Below are 22,064 nucleotides of genomic sequence, written 5' to 3' on the forward strand. Positions count from 1 at the left end.
AAATGTAACATTTTAAAGATTACAGGCATGTTTGTTTATTTTTCAATGCATTTGATATTCATAATACATTCTGTATATGTTTAGTTTCACTTAATAAAATGTTTGACTTGATCTTGTCCCAGAAGCACTTGTATTTAATAGCCCAGCAGGAAGGCTTTCTGGACATGCATATCTGGTTTGTTAAAAACAAAAAGCAAGTGGTGGTACTCAGCTGTCACAGTGGCTGTCATAAATGCATGATATTGGTAAGGGGCTTGAATACTTACAAATATGAATATCCTTCATCTAAAGGGATAATTGGGACACTGATACACCTGTTTTGTTTGTCTGTCTAACTATTACAGTGTTAAAATCTACTCGTGTCCTGTCTTAATTAGTTGAGTGGTTGTTTCACGCAAAATTTGGCCATTAGTCAGAACCCCCCCCCCCCCATTCATTTCAGACACACAATATACAGTATATTTTTGTTTGAATAGTGACATATATAAACAGCCCTGTGCATAGATATAAACTTATATTGATGACTTTTTTCTCATTGTGCATACAACTGATTATTGCTTATAAGAAATAACCACCTTCCCTTTATAGCCTACTATTTAACAAGACAGGACAGAACTCGTGCAACGACTGAAAGGTCTATGGCCACAGAGTAAAGGTAGCAGTACCACAGCATAGAAATACTCTGTTACAAGTTGAAGTCCTGCATTGAAACAATAACTAAACATACAAAGGTATATTGGCATCACAATATACTTAAAGTACCGAAAGTAAAGCACTCATGGTGCAGAATTGCCCATTTCAGAATTACTGGATTGTAATTAGTGATGCATTATGTGTACAGAGTGGGGGTGAATTACTTAACTACTGGGTACCTTAACCTATAATAAATAAAATGTATTTGTTCATCAAAAATCAGTAAAGTAACTATAACTAAAGTGATCAAATACATGTAATGGAGTGTACATATCTGCTTCTGTAATGGAAATACTCAAAGTACAAGCCCGGTGAAATTGTAGCCTTCTTACAAAGTGAATGTACTTAGTTACTTTCCCCCGCTGCGGACCATAGACTGTGCTGTGGAGCCCTTCTCGTTGACGCTATATTGTCACTTCCTGGCTTCCGTAGGTTTGTTATGGGGAAGCGAGGCAACAACGTTAGCACTGCTTTCCGAAACATATTTTTATGGTAAGTTGTTTGCTATTTTTAAGTTAGCTAATTGTAACTTACACTAGCTGTAATATACTAAATTACCTTTTAGAAAAAGGTAGACTGCACACCTTTGTAAAGAAGATAATGGTTATTAGTCACTACTAACGTTACATGTGGCGTTCAAAGAGCAGTTAATGTTACATCAGCTGAGATAACGTTAGCTTTCACAATAGGGTAAAACTTGTTTATAAGCTGTTGCCATCTCATGACAACAATGTTGTAAGGGCTAGACTAAGCTGTTAACTGCAGACTAGTAGTCAATTATTGTGTCAATAATAGGTTTCTCTACTTGTTATGTCTTAACTTGGCAGGTCGATAAGGTCCAGAACATGACGACCATTGCCGAGTACCGCTCCATCTTTCATCTGACCCCAAATGACGAGGCTCTGAGCGGACTGAGAGAAGTGAAGTCCGTCCTGAGGCAGGCGGTAAACACTCACCCAGCCTCAGACGGTGAGTGTGAATTGTAGCTTTGGGTTTCTGTAGTAAAGACGGTAATTTTCTGTCTATTTGAAGCTGATCTTAATTGCCTTCCTCACAGAGTTGGAAGACAAATCCCCAGAAGATGACAGACAGCGGGAGTCCAGTCTGGTCAGAGAGGTGTCGGACAAGATGGTCTGCTCAGCCTGCAGATGCTCCTTTATTAGTCGTGAGGAACAGGTGACAACACAACAAAGTTTGCTCTATTAAGACTGTACATGAGCATGGGTCGCCACAACAACATTGTCTTTTATATTTTAGATGGAGCACTACAAGCTTGACTGGCATCGCTTCAACTTGAGACTAAAGATTTCGGGAATGCCACCAGTCACAGCTGAGGAGTTTGAACGGAAGACTGGAGCTGGTGAGGAAAACCGGAGTCCTACGCCTAAACGAGAGCGACCGTCTAGTTTGTAACACGTGTTCTTGCTTTACAGGAGACATGTCGAGTATCTCGGGCTCCGAGTCGGATTCAGAGGAAGAAGACTCGGATAGCGAGAGCGGAGGAACGAGCAGCAATGTCACCGGCACCGATAATGAGAGCTCAGCTGAAACCAGTTTATTTACCGGCCGGCATCCCAACAAGGTGGTTTTCCAGAACTCGTCCGGAGAATATCTGTCAGTGTACCGCTGCATTCTACAGGGACAGGTGAGGCTCAGCAGGTACAGCACGGTACAGTGTGTGATGTGTATGTTAACAGACGTTTTATTTATTTCAGTCAGATGATGAGCAAGAAGCAGGATCCTTCCTGAGAGCCGTGAGTATGAAGAGCGTGTGGGTCGTTCTCATGACGGGTGGAGGACACTTTGCTGGCGCTGTGTTCCAAGGGTGAGTGTGAGGGAACAGTTGTTTTGGGTTTGTTTGCTTTCAGGACTTTCGATTACTTGTTATGGCTGGAATTATAAGTGGAAAAAGAAGAGTTATCACTAACATGAAAACCTGGTTAAAGTCATGGAATTTCAAAATCTCATTCATGGAATAAGAAAAAGAATTAATGAAATTAATTGTTACAGTAGTCTTCTGTGGATAAGCTTACACGGGATGGAACATAAAGCGGACTTTATTTTCTGTAGCTATTGACGTAACGTTTGTTTCAGTAGTGCACTACTTTAATGCATAAAGAATACAGTCGTCCTTTAAGGCCAATGCCAAACTGAAATAAGTGCTTTTTAAAGCTATTTCTTTTTTTATAAATAAAGGTCAACTACTAACCTTTGGATATACAGTTGTGTTTGTGTACTAATAGGTTGTGAATGGTCTAACACAATGTGTTAAATTGCAGAAAAGAAATCCTTCAGCACAAGACCTTCCACCGGTACACGGTGCGAGCGAAGCGCGGCACCGCTCAAGGACTCAGAGACTCTCAGAACCGCAGTCACGCGCCGAAGTCCGCCGGAGCGGCTCTGAGGCGATACAATGAGGCGGCGCTAGTCAAGGCAAGGTTACAGTTCATTTAACAGCCGCTGTCATTTCTTCCTTCAGTGATGGTTCACTTTTTTATTCACCAAGTACAAACTAGCTTCAGCTATGACGTTCTGTCACGTGGCTAAAGATGATCCATGCAACCCCTCGTGATGCTTTCTGCTGACTTCCATAATTTCTTCTCTAGTACCAAATAAGTTTCTGTTAAGTATCCATCCTCCTTTTGACAGAGGTCATTTCTATTACTTATGTGAGTGTGCCTAGGTGCTGCTTATTCACAAAAACAGTTTGCTCTCTGTGTAAAGGTTACTTATTTCAAAAGGGACATTGGATTGAGCAGTTGCATATTGTCCGAAGACAACTACCAAAAATGTCCAGCAACAATTTTCTCGTTTCACACTTTAATTAAATTGACTTTTATGAAGTTTAAAAAGTAAACCATGTAACATGTTTTGATGTAATCCATTCTTAGGAGGGTTTATTTCTGCAGCGTATTCTACAACTCAATTATAAGGTGAGGTAGTGACTTTTTCATGTGCACACACAAACACTTGTGTAACATTTTGCAGGACATCCAGGATCTTCTGGTCAGCTGGGCTGAACACTTGAAGGAAGCCTCTGCTATATTTGTACGAGCTCCCAGCTACAATAAAAGCATCTTTTTTGGTGGTCGTGCAGCTCCGTTTGACAAAAAAGACCCCAGGATCCACACGCTCCCCTTTCCCACACGCAGGGCCACCTTTCGGGAGGCAAAGAGGGTACATGAGGTGCTTTCCACTGTCCGTGTTTATGGTAAGCTGAATTATACATCCATGGAATAATGACATGTTATCTGCTCATTGTCGTACAGCTAGGGTATAATCAATACGGTGTGCAAAATATCTCGTTGCAGGGAAAGACACGGACATGTCTGCAGTCTTTGCTCCGTCTAAGAAGGCCTGGAAAAAATGTGTCAAACGCACAGCACAAATAAATACAGATGAAGAGAAAGGTGAGCTTAACATGCACAGTGTGTACACTACGGGCTTACATTCTATTGAGCTCAATGTGGGTAAAATATTGACTGTGAATTTTGGTATTTCAGCACACTTTCTTTATTTTTGGAATCAGCAGATGAAAACCACGATAGCTCTGGTGAAGACGAGGGTGGAGACATCCAGCTGGAGATGGTGGAGCTGACGATAGGAACTCTGGACCTCAGGGAGTCTGAAATCTATCCCTCCAGGCACAGGAGAAGACGAAGGAGAAAGAGGGAGGAGTCCAAACTGCAGAATGAGGGTAGGTCTGGTCCACATAGGTGTTGCCACATAGGTGGCTAATATAGCTACATTACAGAACCCCAAGATATGCTTATTTATCACATAAAGGTTCTGCAAGATTCATGAAATTTCACAACCATGTGTGACACAGAATTGAGTCACACAGAAGCAGACAATCAAGAAGAAGTACTAGAGGCTGCACCAGCAGAAGATGCCCCTCAAGAGACCCAATCAAAGCACAAGAGGAAGAGGAAAGCACAGAGCAAGAAGCAACTAGAAGGTGAGTAAGTGCTTCTTTCTCACTGATCATTATGTTGCACCTGTTACTCAATCTTACAACTTGCCACCTCTGTGATATATAATGTTTATGATACTTATTATTTAGCTTTTCTGTGTCTATAGAAAGTGTTGATGAGTCATCAGAGTATGGCCTGAGGGATGAGGTGTTCACAGCCTGTAAGGTTGGGGATGTGGAATTTCTACGTGGGCTCCTTCAGCCCCCTGGAGAAACGCCACAGAGTCAAGACCCTTCTGATGTCCCAAGTCCTCTAACGCTCCTCAATCAGCCCATAGACTCGTCAGGGTTCACTTTGCTGCATGTTGCCTCAGCTGCTGCACAGAAGGCCGTGGTCAGGCTGCTCCTGGATGCAGGAGCTGACCCAGCCTGCAGGTATAGAAATTATATTTTCAAGCGGAAAGGTTAGAATTTCAGTGTGACAATCTGCAGCAATTGTAGTGAACACAGTGATTGTATGCCCGATCTTAAACATTATTTCTGAAATATGCCTTTACAGGGATAACAAAGGGCAGACGCCATATATTGTCTGCCCTGACAAAGACACAAGGAACGTCTTTCGTAAATACATGGGTGAGAATCCGGACAAATATGACTACATCAAGGCCCAGGTAAGAATGTACAGTCTAACTCTTACATGCGTCTTTAAACACAAGCAGAGCACTCATTCTTTACACCTGTGCACCTCTAGGTCCCTGGGCCCCTAACGGCAGAGATTGAATCCAAAAAGATGGAAAAGAAAAAGGCACAAAAGGCAGTAAAAAAACAGCGAGAGAAAGACCAGAGGGAGGAAAAGAGGAAACAAGAGTTGGAGGCAGAGGAAAAGAAGAGGTTTGCATCTCTGACTGATCGTGAAAAGGTGAGTTAATGTGTATTTATACTCTGATATTCTGGTTATGTGTTTTTTTTTAGGCATCTTGAAAATGTTAACTGTTTTCTTTTTTTGTTAAAGAGAGCTCTGGCAGCAGAGAGGAGGTTAGCAGAGCAAGTAGCTGCAGCAGGAGATGGCCTATCTAATGTCAAGCAAGTCATCCTCTCATTGAGTTTAGTCATAATGTAACGTAGGACTTTGCATTAGGAAGTAATGTAAAAGAATAATACAATGTGCTCTTTGTTTGTCTTTGTCTCCAGGAGGTGCTGGTCGTGTGGAGAGTCTCTGCTCGGGAAGATCCCATTTCAGTACCTGGAGTATTCGTTCTGCTCCCCCCCCTGTGTCCAAGCACATCGAAAAGCCCACGCTCTTCCAGGCAAGACCTAACAGCCATATGTAATTAGAAGTCAACCAAAAATATTTTGAAGTTAAAAAGTGTAAGTTTAACAAAATGCAAATTGCGGGAAAAAAACAAACAGGTGGCACATTTCTGTCTTCCCCTTTTCAGATTATGATTTCATAATCCTTTGATAAACAACTAAGAATGATGAAAGAAAAGAAAATCATCTTTTGATGGAAGGAAGCTCATAAAAACTAAAGTGAGATTTGGCAGCCTTGATAGAGATCTAATATGGCTGTGTCTAGTTTAATTTTCAACTCAAAACATGGATTTTGAAATTACATTTTTTATCACGTCAGATGATCTCAAGACAACTGGGAGAATAAACCGTGTTAAACATAATAAATGTATAATTTATTCACAGCGTCTGTAACTATGAAATGGTAAATAAGCAAATGCAATAAAAAAAACTTTAATACTGTTATGTCATTGTCATTTTTTCCACAGGCGTCAATGTATGTTCATCCTTTAAGAGAAAATCCTCTTTGAATCACTGTTTGACTGATTGGCATTAACATTGGATTGCTATGATTATGAATTCAGTCAAACTTGCTTTATTCAGATATTGGTACGTAGCATTCCTTCAGCTGCATGTTGGGAAAATGCTGCAAAACTCAGTGCGCTCCATTAAGACTTTTCAGCAATGACATTAAGCTGAGGCCGGTCCATGAAAAGAACCCGTAGGTGAGCTGGGGCCCTCTCCAGCTCGAGCACTGTGATGTTGTTGGGTAGGGTGGTGCTGAGCAGGGGTCCAGGGATATAAAGAGTCTGTTGAGGGCCCCTTGCTGGCCAGTATCGTCCCAGATTCATACCATTAATCCAAACCTGACCCTGATATTAAAAAAAAAAGGACAAAATGATAAAGATACAATTATTTTTTTCCCCGTGGAATCATGAGGTAAACCCACAAGGAATTAACATCCACCCTCCAAAAAACATTCAACATTACCTTTGTCCATTCACTGAGCTTGAGGAAGGTGTCCCAGGCCAGGCCATTGGGCTGTAAGGTCCCCATGTACAAGACTGGTCCGACTGATGGGTCTGTTTGAGGGACGGGGAAGGACTTTTGACTGTCTGAATGAGGCCATCCTCCAGCGATGGCTCCATCAATGTCCAGAGGGTAGATGTTCCAGTCAGTCAGTACATCTTTACCCAGGATCAAGTTGCTCAAGAGGCCCTGAAGTACATACATTCTGTTTAATAGCGTATACTTTGTGTAGGTAGGTCAGGTTAAACACAGGAACCATCAACATTAGGAATAGTCTTCATTTTACATAATCGTTTTAGGGTTTATAGTTTGTCAGGAATGTCCCTGATATTGTTTGTGTACACCCCATCATATAAAACTTAATTTAAGAATTAAAGAAGTGATTGTGTGTGCAGACAAGAATGTAGTTTACCGTCTACAGGATAGGACTTTGTTCTCTTGCCTTGTAGTCATTGATCTTGCTGCCGAAGTTCACCCTGCCCATGTTCTCAACGAGGATGTCCAAAGTGTCCCCCTGCTGTCCAGTTACGTTCATCACCAGCACGGTGTCTCTCTGCAGCAGACCCTGGAAAAGCTGTTCACACAGACACACACTCAATGAGAATGGACATTAAAAAATAAGGACGAATTAGAATTTTCACAACCTGACATTATAGAAACAATCATGCCTGTTTTTAACCTGTGATGTTTCCCTATACCTGACCTGACAGATCTGATTGGCTAGACAACAAAAGTTCATTGTGAAGGCTTACCCCATTGACGGACACATATGCACGGTCATGAACCCCATTCAGCGGAGAGATAAGTGGCGTAGGCTCTGAGAGGTCCCAGGGCAACGTGGTCCGATAAAGCATGTATCCATAGTACTGAACACAATAGACATGACAGGTTGCAGACACAATATTCTAGAAGTTCTCCACGTTTCAAGAGGTTTAATGCCACTACAACACTAGTCCCCTCCCCTTGTTGTTTGCCTTTTGGACAGACACACTATACCTGTTTCATCTCTTCAAACGTCAGAGGATACTGGGATTTCACTGGCCCGAGGGGTGAGAGCGTGTTCAACAGGCCGCTGACGTTGCCAACCTGAAATAAGTGTCCATTATTGGCATCAGTCACAACCTCTGGCTCTTAACACCACTTCAAAAGCTAAGATTGTTGTACCTTTTTCAGGGTCACGAAGCCATAGGCAAATTTGGGAGTTGCTGGTGGCATGGGGCCAGAGGGAATATCTCTAAACTGTAGAGAAAACAGCGATGCGTTAATCATATCTTCGACATACGAACAAGTGTAATCAGGACATCGTCCTCAGTGGGTGGCAGTTGAATCGAAGCTACCTGCTTAATGACATCTCTGATGGCCAACAGCTTCTCTGTGGGGTCTCCTGCCTCAGACAGCGGGGCGTCGTAATCATAACTAGTTACTACTGAGCGGAACCTGTTGTCATGATCGGCACCTTCGGGGGAGTTACAAAGGGACGAATGAACCACAAGCTGAGCTTTTATCTTTATCTAAATCGTGTGTACAGGCATTTACACAGGCATCGTGAAGTACTGATTATGAAACCGATGACTTTACCATTCCAGTAGCCAAAGTTAGTGCCTCCTTCAAACATGTACCTGAGAGGAGAGAGAGAGAGGGGAAGAATGTGTTACTTAGTGGGGAAACTTACTGTTCATCACACAGAAAGGTGCTTTTCACCTTGTAGGAGCAGTTTCAGAAAAGGCTGGCAATATTCTAGATTCATGGGATTTGTTGATGATAAGAAAATCTGGAACAATACCAGGAATTTTTTGCAAGTTTGCTAGACATACATGTTGACGTTGGCCCCCATGATTAGCATTTCTTGTAGCACTCTGCTGACCTTCTGAGCATCAACCACAGCATGCTGATCTCCCCAGTGGTCCAACCAACCAGTGTAGAACTCTGAGTTCACCTGTAACATCATTTAAAACATGTTACCATCACATGCTGGGTTTGAGGAGTCAGTAATAACTGCATCTTAAGACAAGTGGATTACTATGCAACTAACCAGAGGCCCTCGAGGTTCAAAGCGTCTTTGCCGGCTGAAGGCTTTAGTTATGTTGGTGTCTGTATGAGGGGATAAATTGTAGAAATTGCAACTTTCCGAATGAATAACATAAAGTACAACATAAAGTACAGGGTGTTATCTTGTTAATCATTTTCATCAAATACCAACCTGTGCCAAAGTCCACTGTGGCATATAATCCCTCCAGAGTCCCGCATTTCATTTCCTTGTCTGTGTTTCCATCAGTGGTGAACAGGACGGTGTCTTCCCCAAGAAAGAAGCGGAACAGAGTCCGCAGGTGACGCATGTAGTTGTAGTCACAAGCGAAGTAACTTCCATATTCATTCTCCACCTGTGGCCAAAGAAGATGAATAATTAAAACCAATATTATAATACTAATTCATACAAAACTTAAGCACTTCATGCACTACCTGGACGGTGATGATGTTGCCCCCGTTGGCATAGAGCCACGGCTTCATTTTGGGCAGAAGAACAGCAAGCCAGTTGCTGACTGCCTGGACATAATCTGGAGCACAGGAAAACAAATCAATGGTTAGTATAACAAAATAAAAAAGCAAAGACACATACAGTAGGTGCAGTAGTCATACCTGTGTCAGCCGAGCGAAGTATGATGTTTGGTTTCTGAAGTAGCCACGCTGGCAATCCGCCCTGAGTAGAAAGACCAAACATCACTGAAAGAATGCAGCAAATTTCCACATTGTCATTCTTGGTTTAAGACACTTTTTTGATAATGTATCACTTATTGTGCTTCAGGCTTTGATGCTACGAACTCATTTTGTTACTACACATATTCAAAAGCTCAATGTCTCACCATTTCCCATTCTGCACAGATGTACGGTCCGGGACGCAGAATGACCAGAAGACCTGTCTGATTGGCCAGATCCAAAAAATGCTCTAGATCTCGGTCCCCTGTGAAGTTTTGGACCCCCTGTACCGCTTCATGGAAGTTCCAAGGCACATATCTGTGTGGAAGCAGAACACATGTCCTGTAAAGAAAGAGCATACCTAACGCAAAATATGCAATGTGTTGAACTTACACTTGGATAGCATTGAGTCCAGTCATGTACATCTTTACGAGACGGTCCTTCCAGTAGTACCGTGGGATTCTGGAGTAGTGAATACTGCCGGAGATGTACTGAAAAGGCTTCCCATCTTTGAGGAAACAGTCATTTTTGTAGTCTATAGAGAACGATCTTTCTCCAGAGACCTGCAAGAGATGGCATGGTATGTTGACTCTGTAATCTCTATTAGATACAATCAGTGGTTGAATGTAACCAGTATTTACTCAAGCACTGTACAAATGTAACATTTTGAGGCACTTGTAGTTCACGTAGCATGACTATAGTAGTTCCATTTTATTGTATTTTAAACTTCTACTCAACTACATTTTGGAGGTAAATATTAACTCCACTGCATTTATTTTGAAGCTTTAGTCACAACTTACTTTCCGGATTTATATTATTAATACAAAATATAAAATCAACTAATAAATCATGATATATTATTCTAGGTTAAGTTACACAGCAATCCAGATATATGGTAATACGTATGCACTTACTTGAGTTTAAATGCAGGTATTTTACTTGTACACTCTGGTATTGCTGTTTGATTACAATATATATCATATCTGAGTACTGCACTGCATTCAGTATGGTATTTATCACCTTGAATCTGTCGTCGGGGGATATTAGAGTTGTTCCGCTTTATAAAACCAAGGTTAAATGGAAAACTCTTTCTACTTTAACTGTTATAAAAGGCTTGAGGAACCTCGGAGCTGTGGGTAGTCAGGTGACTTTTTCTATAATTAATGTAACCTCAGTCAACTTTTAGTTTCTTTCTTTCTTACCAAGTTTCCACTGACGGATAAGCAAGCGAGGTTCACTGCAACGAAGAGTAAGACACCAGCAGCCATGTCCACTGCCTTCCTGCGATGCCCTAACCTTAAACTAGTGCATCACTAACTTGCATTACGCGAGTACTATTTCATGTTTGCTATTGCTGTTGTGCTGCATCCAGTGGTTTGTTAGCAGCGGGGGAAGAATCATCAGCAACGTCCTGCCTGTAAAGCATTGTCATGTGATTATCACTGGGCATCCACAGGGTCCTAAAGACTGACAAGTTCACCTCCAGCCTTGTCCTGGCTGCTTGTACACGTTTCTACTGCTCTGCGTGGTTGACCACATTCAAGATGTTAGTTTCATAGTCCTCTGTTTGGTATTTTGGGAATGAATAACAAAGAAATGTAATTTAAGCCCATTTCCGCCACTTTGATGAAAAAACTGTAAGTCATTATAATGAGAAACTTTCTCAAAATAATTAGCGTCTCATAATTATGAGATACTAAGTCATATTACTATCTCATAATTATGATTTAGTATCTCATAATTGTGACTTAGCACCTCATCATTATTAAAGAGATTCTACGTCATAATTATGAGATACTAAGTCCTTATTTTAAGAACGTTTCTCATTATAATGACTTACAGGATCTTTATTTTGTCATCACAGTGGTGGAAATGGGCTTCCATAGAAATGTTAGTGTTCAATTAACTTTGAAATTATGAAAATAATTTTGATTATTAGATACTGTTCACGTTAAACTGTTCATCTTATGAGAAAACATTTAAACTAGATTAAGTGACATATTAATATACATATGTTCAGCATGGTATAGAAACAATTTAAAGTTGGATCGAGTATCCATACATATCAAGAACCCAAGTTAAATAATGATGAAAGGAATAAATTGAATCAAATTAAAGTAGATAACTTTGTCGAGTAAGGAAAAAACAGAGAGCCAACAAGTGATGCTGTCACAACATGCTATGCATTATGTAGGTTTAGAACAATTCCATTGTGTTTGGCATAGCAAGATAACAAAGCAGCCAGTTCAGGAATGGTTTTGCTTTTACCTGCAGCACATGGCTCTGCCCCATCCTTCTTTTCATGTTGTTTGAATGATGGTTAAATGTCAACCCTTCATCATAAAAGTCACATATTTATTCAAAGGTTCAAGGCACTTATAATACCAGAACTCTGCGACACTTCAATTTTGTGATGAGTTGGTAATGTTGGTCTGATGATTTAAGTACATTTGCAGTTAGAATTCTGATAACAATTAAATGTGTAATAACGTCACATGCTTATATAAATCACTAGGTGGCGCTTCAATACCTGAATGAGAACTGAAGCGAGCTGATGAAAAGTGAGTCCTGATTGAGATGAGACAATTACATAGTTTCTTAAGAAAATGTGTGCTTTTATATTAAGCTTTATTTTGTAAATGCCTTTTTGTTGTATCTAAAAATATGAATATAAAAAACAAGCATGATTTATGTATAACTGCAAAGAATTCATTCACTGATCCTCAAGCAGTCAAACTGTCTTTCTTCTTTACTTTAGTGGTCTTGAATGCATGTATTACGCCTGTTTAATTGCATTTTTCCAGCAAAAAAAAAAGGTGTCTCGCCACTACAGTCATTTGTGTCCAAGAGTCCTGACTGTGATGACCCACTCAAAGAAAATGAAACTTGCTTCCAGAACACATTTGCCGCTGTCCTGCACATCACTATGGTTCTAGAGAGCTCCTAAGTGGTAGTGAAGTGGCTGATGTTGAATAGGAACAACAGTTTATCTCTGTCATTTAAACACAAAGCAGTTGATCCTGCTCATTTGGGTTAATAATGACTGTATCAGCCTGCTGGCCTGTCATTGTGGTCATATGTACACACACATACTTTTCCCAATGCGTTTACTCATTTTCCAGTCCCACCCCCTCAACAGTAATGATTGTCCATACAGCTATCTCATTTCCTGCACTGTCTCATTATTCACCAATCTCCATTTTAGGAAGACTGAAAGGGTGGGTGCTCCCAATTGCTAATGACAACTGATCTCAACTGCAGATAGGACACATGCTATGGCTCTTTGGCTCATTAGCCCACCGTCAGACGCAGTTAATTGTCCTGGGAATGAGAGGATGAACGACATACACAGGCTTGTAATTTGGTTATGAGCATGGTGGTGCCCGAGGATAGCTTTTCCGTATCCCATCTTTGAAGCCCCTGAGCTTGTGGAAAATGGATGTTCAAACCACAAAACCCAAGTGAATAATGCACTGAGGACAACACCACTTACTGAAGTACTATAGCAAGACTGGAAGTCGAAAGGAAGTGACTGAGACTAATACAAACACCACAGAGACTACTTAACTCTCATTGCTGCAGTCACAGACAATGTGAGATAAGTTCAAGTTGCATTTACTACATTATTATGGTTTTAAAAACATCTTACTTGACACTGTAGTTAGCCTTTCAATTACTGTGAACAGGTACATACCAGGCTTGCCTACAGTACTTGAAGAGGCCTGTTCCTAATGTGATATGAGACACAGAAAAACACTCACCCTAGGGTCGGGCGTCACCTCAATGAAGTCATCTACCCAGAGTCTGTAATTAGATTGAAGCACCCCCCATGCCCCACCAACCCCTGAGATAAGCCCTCTTTGTTGTTTCTGATAGAAGCAGGTGTATTCAGATCCCCCACCCCCACATACCTCCACCTCTCGGAAATACAGATTTCTTTGTTCAGAACTGCTGATGTCAAAGGCGCACTCTATCAGTTTGCCCTTCTTTATATTGAAAAGGACCGTTTACTTGTCATGAGGAGTACTACTCTCACACATCGATGGTGGCAGAGATGCAATGCAAGGTGCTCACCGGGCCATCAGGGCAAAGCTTGATGACACTTTGACATGTGGACAAGAGGAGCTGGTAATTCAACCATCAAGCTGCTGATTAATGGACAACCTGGTCTACCTGCTGAGTTTGGCTTTGTCAAGTCTAGAAATATAAGCCTGATCTAGGTTATTTTTTTAGAGCTGACAAATACAAAACAGACCTGTCTCAACATGGGCTTGAAGACTACAAATTTAAAATGTAAAGAAAGAAAAACATCAATTGTGAAGGATCTCAATACATCCTCAATACATGCAACGTCTACTTGGCCTGTAGAGATATGTATTTACCTGTGAAACACCAATGTCTGTCTTTGCTAATCCTGAACATATAAGTTAAAGCTCATTGATTAGTGATGTACTAGTTATGGGGTATTCGTCCGTGATTCACACTGTTGAATCACATGATATGAGACAGTGCTGCAGAATTCCCCACCGTTCTCCATATCAGTCCCGAGCTCAGGATACACTGAGGAATGTACCCTGTCTGTTTTCTCAGGCTCTTAATGGCCAGTGAGTCACTGCTGGGCTCACTCACGATGATACTATGGACGCTGAGAGAAAATTGTTCTGAGAAACTAAACAATAAACAATAACATCCTGGCAACATGACAAAGGCCCAGTGGCATGTTTGCATTTTACAACAGATTTAACTCAGCAGTTGTCGGCATCCTTGGCTTAATTTTCCAGGTTTCTTAAAGCAATTAATCCACAATATAGGAACCAATATAGTGAGTAGAATACAATCTTACTGTGGATGCACTGACATATGAAGCTCTATAAACAAACAGGAAGTTGACAGTGCGGGGGAGCATGGGAAGTGTGTGAGCTGGGCCCCATTCCTCAGCCTTGAGGAAGGTACGGTATGTGTTTGGGGTGCAAGCACGTCTGAGGAGGAATGTTTGTGGTGAGACATATTGTGAAATCCTGCTCCCTGCTGTCAAAGCTGATGGAGAGGCTTATTCAGCAAAATTAGTCACAGTAATGAACATATTTTTTCTGTTCTTTACCTTGTTGATCTGTCAATCCATAAGCTTTCCCATTATATTTGTAGCTTTATTTTTAGCCATACTAGCAGCAGGGCTCCATGGAAAACTGTGTTAGTTGGTCTACTACTTTCATTCTGACACATCTATCAAAAGGATTGCCATGAAATTCTGTATTTACATTAATTCCCTCACAGAGCTGCTAGCATGGCTGTAGACTATTATTTTATTTATTTTATTTTTTTAGATTATCTTTTTATTGCGTGTTTGCTTTCCTGTTAAATCCATGTATTGCAGAGTTGTATTTGTTGATTAAAGATATTTATGCAGTATTATTGAAACAAAAAAAGTTATAATTGAATCCACTGAATCATTACCAATTACGAAATATTTTCATTCCATCATCTTTTGCCCTCCATCGTGAAAACAGCAGACATTGTTGACATAGGTGTGAGTAATGCTTTCAGTTGGAGACCTGCTGGCTCTTTAGTGTTCCAGGATCAGCCACATAATTTAATAAATGTGGCACCAGGATTTGTCATCGACCATATTCACACATTAATGTGACACTACCAGCGAGAGTGATCCAATAAAGATTGAATCGCCTTTGTTTAATGATATTGTCAGATGTTCCATTTTTATCTCAATGTTCACGTTCTCTTCGCTCTTCTTGCCATCCATCTTATCTAAACTACATTTATTTCAATCAATTTCATACCCTCTCCCTCCCTCCTGCTTTGTTTGCTTTGTTCCATGGGTGTGTCCAATAAACCACTGCTCCCCGGACACAGCGGTCCCCATCCTCAAAGATGAATAAGCAATGACCACTTGACTAATCTCATAATGTGTAGCTTCAGCTTCACATATCATTCTTTTAGACTCTTGTTACACATAATATTTACTTAATATTATATATCTATACTTTATTTCCAAAATATTGTCATTTTGTTTCTCTTGAGTTTTTTTTTTTTTTTTTTCAGCTAAATTCAAAGAAAGTGTGTCTGAATTTTCAGTAGTTGGACTTTATTGAATTTGACATGTTGCCACTGACTTTGCTTGAAGCATATACGTCATAACAAAAAAAAGCAGGCGGTGATATAATGATATAACTGAGCATAGATCAATGGTTGTGCTTGTTGTTCAGAGGGCACTCGGGATTCAGGCAATAATACACGGATGGGTGCTTTTTACATAATCAAACAACCTCCAGTTAAGTGATTATCAAGGTCTGGCTGTTGAGCGACTAATCAAACAGTCACAATCAGCCAGTGGGACCTCCGTCACATGTGCTGGAGCCAGACTTCATTGTTTGACATGAGACTGAAGTGTCCTTCACCTGACCTGAATGACTTTGCCCGAGGTCTCGTCTGCTAACACAAGGGTCACCACAGACTCCATCAGCCCTCCATGTACACAGTCCCTAACAATTCATGCACTGTTTTCATGCTTAATCAGATGTGTATTTAATAGAGCCATTGATCTGAAATAGTCACATTCCCCCGGCTTGGTACCCCGGTTGGAGCAGACCATCAACAGCACCTGGCTCTGTTTGTTGGTGCCATTGCATGTTGGCACAGAGACCATTTCTGGAGCCACAGATCTTTACACAAATGTACTGCATGCTGTAAGAGCAGGAAGTGGGGGCAATGATTGTAAAGTTGATCCATATTAATGCTGCCTCTTAATTTTACAACTTACAAATTGCAATATTAGAGAGCTTTTAAAAACATTTTGATACCGTTTAATGTGCCTTACAACTCCATCTTCATGTGTCTTGTTTTTCCCTTATATAATACAAATGTGACCTCCTTACGGCGTTTGTTGCTCCTGCACGATGAAGGACTGATAACCATCGTCCATTGTGGAAGCACATGTGCTCGTGGTTTTCAATTTCACGCTGAACACAAATGTTCAGTAACAACCCTGCAGACCTGACACTCAGCTGATCATTTTGTCAGTCTTTGGTATGCCTGGCGTTCCCTTCAGTAAGTATATATAGGGTCACAGATGTGTATGCAAAAATATACGGTGTCACATGCACTTTTCAAAATACCTCCCTGACACTGATAGCAATGACTTAAAAGGCGGTAGACAGGAAGACAAATGTAATTTAGTGTTATTGGCTCTGAAATAATGCTGTTGTGCTTGGTCTTATGTGAGCAAAAATAGGTTGTTTCCCTCTTTAACATGGGGAGCCATTGTCCTGCTGCGTCGGTCCACAAGGGTTTTCCAATATTGAATCCTTCACCTGCACGGTTGTTCTCCTCAAAGGATCCTGTACTAGCAAATGTTTACTGGTTGAGACCATAGCGGAAATGAACAATAGCAGGTCTTATGATCCCCGTCCCTTCCCCCGGTCCCTCTGGGGATCTTGATGACCAAATGGATGTTTTGTTCTTGCTCTCTTTGTACTCTCAGGTAGAGTAAAAGAAAGCCTTTCTCGAAATCTACTCTCTGTCTGCTACATTTTCACATTGAGGGGTCAAATTAGTCACTCACTCAAAGAGCACTTCTTTCACCATTGTTTGGTTTTGGCAAATGTGTAATGGGTAATGCTGAGTCAGTGCAATGCTGAATATCTTTGACATCTTGCCACCCTGACTCCTCTCAGCCAGAGCTGATCCAGGATGTTATGATTAAGGTCAAATCACCTGAGATATGACGTGGACTGTTCCTGCACAAAGTTTATTTGGTCATCAAGGTGCATTCCTAATGCTGCCCAATACAATACCACTCACAAATCCTCAAACTTCCTCAAAACATACTGTGGATGTTTCAGTAATAATCTGTGGTTGTGGTTCAGAACTAAATATGACTGTAACTTTAAGCCCTTGTGAAGATAGCAACTACAAATAAAAAGCAAATGTAGCTAGCACTGCACATAATTTCCTTTTAAGAATCATTTATAAACTGTACGAAATAAACTGCAAATGCATTTTTTTAATCAGCACAGTTAGAAGAAATGTTAGCCATACTTTTTACATATTAACTATTATGCAAATGCTACTGCTATGTCCATATCTGTTATGTCCTATGATATAATGATGCTCCTATATCTGTTTTACAAGTATTGACAGGAAATTACTTAGTTTAAAAATATAATTATCCAGACAGTGAGTGTGAAAGGAGAACCTGTCTGGTCTGGATCAGAACCTTATACATCCATGGTCTGGACAAGCCCTCTTTCAGTACTGCTACAGTCAGTCCCTGAGCTTTGGCATCGGCAAAAGGATTCTCTTAAAGCCCTTACAAGAACATAAAACAATGATTGGGTTGTTCTTATTAAAGCTGCTCTTTACTTCATAACCAGGAATTACTGACTCACTACATTAAACTTGTCCAATTTTGTACTGACAAAAAAAACAAATATACATCCGTATATTACTGTCATGTTAATCTACTAACTATTGTTAATACATCCAAAAACACTACATCACCACATTTTACCATATACTCAAAACACAAATCTCAAGAAGTCCAACCTAGTTTATAGAGGAGAGGAAAAGAAGATGCATTTCTGTTTTTAAAAAGTATCCAGATGGGAGAACAAAATGCAAAAAAAAGCCACTAAGAGCTTTGGGAGCTCCAACCAACATTACCAAAGGAATTTCAGAGAATGCGCTCTGCCATGTCACTTTTATTAGTCGCCACACAGTCAACACTGATTACATAACAGCCGCGACTCAATTTGCCAGTCTGGATCTCTTGCATGACTATTGCATATAGATTAATTTATATCGGTCTACCACTGTTATCCGCAGGTCATGAGTGGGTGGCTGATCTTACTGGCATAAGGGAGCAGATTAAAAAGCTTGCGTTTTTTTTTCTCTCTGAATTGATTGTAAGCTTAAAAAACAACCAGTAAGATTCCATCTGGTGACTGTGGGGAAAGCGTACAATAATAATAAAGCTCTGTTTAGTTTAGTCTGTGCACAATTATCTGCTCCAACGCGATTGTTTGCTTCAATGCAAATACACTCACTGGATTAATTATTAGGTAATTATTAGCTTAAAAGTGAAAGAACAGAACTTGTGGCACCCTCTAAAGAATATAATGTCAGTAAATATGTTGATGTGTAAACTGCTCAACTAGTTCAAGACTCTATTTGCACAAATAATGGAATTTGCCAATTGTACCCAACAGATGTGAGTCCAATCTTTAATCTCTATTTCGCTCTGTTTTAGTCTCCACCAACTCCTGAGAAAATATTCGGTATATATATTGAGTCAATGCTAGAAATGTTTTGCCTTCTGTTTTGAATGTTTGTTTGTGTGTTGTCATTAATGACTGTACTTGTTTTAGATTACTAAATGCACTGATTTTAAGATTTTAAACTGTAGCATGACATTTTAATAATTACTTAAACTATAAATACCCATCACGGGACTGGTGTTGGAAGTTAGCTTTGGTTATATAGTACATTGGACGCTGCTTCTGCAACTGTCATTGCCTTCCTGTACTTGTCCTTTACAAATAAATAAATAAAATAAATCTGTGGGCCAGAAAACCAACAGAATTTTCAGTTGGTTCTTGAAATTGCTGAGTTCAATGTTGTCAAAATGTATGACCGCACGCACCATAATGAAATCTCAGTTTTCTCACTAGCTAGTCAATTTGTTGTATCGGTACAAAACTACTATGTTGTGTTACCAAGCATTGAATGCCATCTTTCAGTACTTGACAATTTGACAGCATAATTGGGTGCTGGAGCAATATTTAAGTACAATACCCCAGCCAGTGTACCATCTATTGGACCAGTCTCAAAAATATCAGCCTTTATTACAAAACGTCTGTATAACATCGCATTTATATAAAATAAAAAAAATAAAAAAATGTCCTAGGACCCACATTACTTGGTAAACATCTTTGACTAAGATGACTCGCTACCGCTGGTCTGCCTCTTCCTCTTCCTTCTCAGTTTATTTTTCCCCAAGGAGGAAGTCAAAGTAATGACTCTTCTCATCCTCAGTCTATAGCACACACACACTTGAACAACTGGGAGTGAATTCAGTAAGCTGCAGAAACTGACCTGTTATTCATTTTTGCAACAATTCCTCCCTCTGTACACATATTCCTGTCTTATATTCCTTAAAGTGTCAACATGTGTGTGTGTGTGTGTGTGTGTGTGTGTGTGTGTGTGTGTGTGTGTGTGTGTGTGTGGGGGGGGGGGGGGGGGGGGGGGCGTGCACATCCTTTAAAACCATCAGGCCCTTTGTAGGAATGGACACAAAAAGGGCGTATGCCGAGGGGAGGGCTGTGACCCTGCAGGCTCCGCCTCTCTGCATAATGTGCCGGCTTCATTGAAACGACTAGACAGCAGAAACACAGCAGCACGGCACCACACAGGCTTCACGGGACACTCCGTCAAAACGGGGAAGAAAACTCTCAAGTGTAAGAATATAGGACCGCAAAATGGCTCGAGTCTTCTGAGCGAGGGGACGGAGAGAATAACTTTTTCTTTATCCTGACGACGCGGATGGAAATCACTTGGGAGTACAGCTTCCTCTCCTCCTCAACCGTGGTACCCTGAACTCAGACTACAAAGGGACGAGAGGTTTGGGCACTGCTGAAAATGGATACATTCTTTTCAGAGGTACGTTCAAAATTACTTTCTCCATATAGCGACACTGTTTTTGTATTTGCTCTTTATTATAAAAGTGACTCCCAAAATATTTTGGAACCGCGACGGTCTTTGTTTTGTTTTTCTACTTGCGCTGTGCGCGTGCCTAAGTCTGGCTGGTCCCGTTTGAGCCTTATCTGTAGAGTGTTAGTTAACTTATCACCAAAAAAAGCACCACTTTTTGACACCCAATCTGCTAGGATTTTGATCTCTGTGATGTTTTCTCACTCATTGAAATCTAAATATCCCAGACTAGCACCGGGCTGGTCTACAGGATGCAGCTGTAATGGGAGCAGTAACACCCCAACAAGCTACATTTAAGGACAATATTGCTGCTGTGTGTTAGAGCAAATAAAAAAAACTATACTGCAATTATTCCCAGATAATCTTATTACTGGCCAAAGACATACAGGATCATGTGAAAGGATCTCTGCCATTCTCTGGTACCTCTTCTGTAGTTTTAGTTTATGAATCCAGTGACCTTCCAACTTGGCTGTAAAAGCTGAGTGTGTTGCCCTTGTAGGTTGGATGTGTCATCTGCAAATCAGCCCAGACACCGACTCACACGTATAGAGGCTGTGTAGAGACTGGCTGTAGGTCTGCTTTGTCACCCTCCCCTGAGTCAGAGGAGGGCACACACACACACACACACACACACACACACACACACACACACACACACACACACACACACACACACACACACACACACACACACACAGAAAGAGAGAGACAGATGTGAGTCTCCTCCTCTCAGCTCCTGTATCTCTACCATCAACTGGACTTGGTCCTCAGTGATGAGCTGTGTTGTGACTCATGTGTATGTACAGTGTTTCAGAGGGGACTCCTGGTTCATGCTGTTTCCCACTGTACTGCTCTATATTTACAACTGTACACAGAATGAAAAATTGCTCTAAAACTGATACATTATAAGACTAACTGAGGTCATCTTCATAATTACAGCAAGTGGTTAGTCCCAGAGTTTTACCAACCTTCATAAAATGCCATCATGGTGTCCAACTGTGAGTTCTAGAAACTGCTGTTTCAGTACAAGGAAATGACTGAATTCTTGTCATTTTCTGACAAGAAAGTGGTTACACTGAGTGATATTTCCTTACAAAATAGCATCTTTTTGTGACTTCAGTCTTGAATTAAAAACATCAACCATAAAAAGCCCATGCAGACTATAGTTTTAAATATTCTGTTGCATAAACCAACTGTGTAGCGAACAGATTGAGGTGAATTGGATTTTGGGTCATAATCTGATTTTATTAGAGTGATATGCTTTCCAGAGGAAGGTTATGATTTCAGATCAGATCATCATAGAGCATTGTTGTTATTTGGTGTGTATCCCCAAACATGTATTTGAATTTCAACCAGGGTGCATTTGTTTAGTTGTTGGTTATGTAGTATATTGCTTTTCATCCTGTGATATAACCAAAAAGTGCTTTCCTGTGTCTTGTGCCTTCAATTTATTTGGAAAGGACAAAGTCTTAACGTGTAGTTTGGTTAAATTACATCAATGTTTTTTGCTTGGTCAATTCAACTGACATCCAGTCAAACTCTACCTCGGATCTTTAATGGGCAGCAACTGTAGAAAAAGCAGAAAAACAGGTATTTCTGGTGGTTGTTTCACATTTTTATGAAACCTGCATCAAAATGAATGAATGCACTGTCCTGGTTTTTTAAATGACTTCTGGGTCAAGGAAAGAAATCAGCTTCCTGAACTCCTCAGTGTGGATTTAAT

The 22,064-nt window shown here is 40.6% G+C and overlaps 2 protein-coding genes across 3 annotated transcripts; one reads left to right on the top strand and one right to left on the bottom strand.

Annotated features, from left to right (window-relative positions):
• The first annotated feature begins 1,095 nt into the window (after window positions 1–1,095).
• ankzf1 (ankyrin repeat and zinc finger peptidyl tRNA hydrolase 1) lies at window positions 1,096–6,358 on the top strand. Of its 2 annotated transcripts, none has more exons than XM_068703514.1 (16): window positions 1,096–1,185; window positions 1,521–1,662; window positions 1,751–1,869; window positions 1,951–2,053; window positions 2,127–2,338; window positions 2,409–2,518; window positions 2,973–3,126; window positions 3,682–3,904; window positions 4,005–4,103; window positions 4,223–4,390; window positions 4,523–4,651; window positions 4,774–5,041; window positions 5,166–5,277; window positions 5,358–5,525; window positions 5,619–5,689; window positions 5,798–6,358. In XM_068703514.1, exons 1-16 carry the CDS (start codon window positions 1,183–1,185, stop codon window positions 5,922–5,924), a joined length of 2,208 nt encoding a protein of 735 aa, XP_068559615.1. In that variant the 5' UTR covers window positions 1,096–1,182; the 3' UTR covers window positions 5,925–6,358. The 2 variants fall into 2 exon arrangements, with proteins under 2 accessions (XP_068559615.1, XP_068559623.1); XM_068703522.1 differs by having other exon boundaries at window positions 4,226–4,390.
• On the bottom strand, window positions 6,334–11,005 carry glb1l (galactosidase, beta 1-like). Its single transcript, XM_068703533.1, has 16 exons — window positions 10,822–11,005; window positions 10,013–10,182; window positions 9,787–9,937; window positions 9,563–9,623; window positions 9,386–9,480; window positions 9,126–9,306; window positions 8,958–9,016; window positions 8,740–8,861; window positions 8,504–8,544; window positions 8,263–8,381; window positions 8,090–8,164; window positions 7,922–8,011; window positions 7,678–7,791; window positions 7,368–7,499; window positions 6,887–7,114; window positions 6,334–6,768 (listed from the first exon to the last, which is right to left on the bottom strand). The coding sequence occupies exons 1-16, from the start codon at window positions 10,885–10,887 to the stop codon at window positions 6,565–6,567; spliced, it is 1,908 nt and encodes a 635-aa protein (XP_068559634.1). The 5' UTR covers window positions 10,888–11,005; the 3' UTR covers window positions 6,334–6,564.
• Window positions 11,006–22,064: the final 11,059 nt, after the last annotated feature.

The sequence above is a fragment of the Cebidichthys violaceus genome, unplaced genomic scaffold, assembly GCF_023349555.1.
Source record: "Cebidichthys violaceus isolate CVI_PGR_0920_01 unplaced genomic scaffold, fCebVio1.0.p SCAF_11, whole genome shotgun sequence".
NCBI classification, from domain to species: Eukaryota; Metazoa; Chordata; class Actinopteri; order Perciformes; family Stichaeidae; genus Cebidichthys; species Cebidichthys violaceus.

Excerpts from the sequence above, each read along its gene's own strand:
- ankzf1 (XM_068703514.1), top strand. Across the intron at positions 2,519-2,972 it reads GCTGGCGCTGTGTTCCAAGG|AAAAGAAATCCTTCAGCACA; the intron begins GTGAGTGTGAGG and ends GTTAAATTGCAG. Across the intron at positions 3,905-4,004 it reads TTCCACTGTCCGTGTTTATG|GGAAAGACACGGACATGTCT; the intron begins GTAAGCTGAATT and ends ATCTCGTTGCAG.
- glb1l (XM_068703533.1), bottom strand. The coding sequence starts at position 10,887 with ATGGCTGCTGGTGTCTTACTCTTCGTTGCAGTGAACCTCGCTTGCTTA. Across the intron at positions 9,624-9,786 it reads TCTGTGCAGAATGGGAAATG|GGCGGATTGCCAGCGTGGCT; the intron begins GTGAGACATTGA and ends CTTTCTACTCAG. Across the intron at positions 8,862-8,957 it reads TTGAACCTCGAGGGCCTCTG|GTGAACTCAGAGTTCTACAC; the intron begins GTTAGTTGCATA and ends ATGATGTTACAG.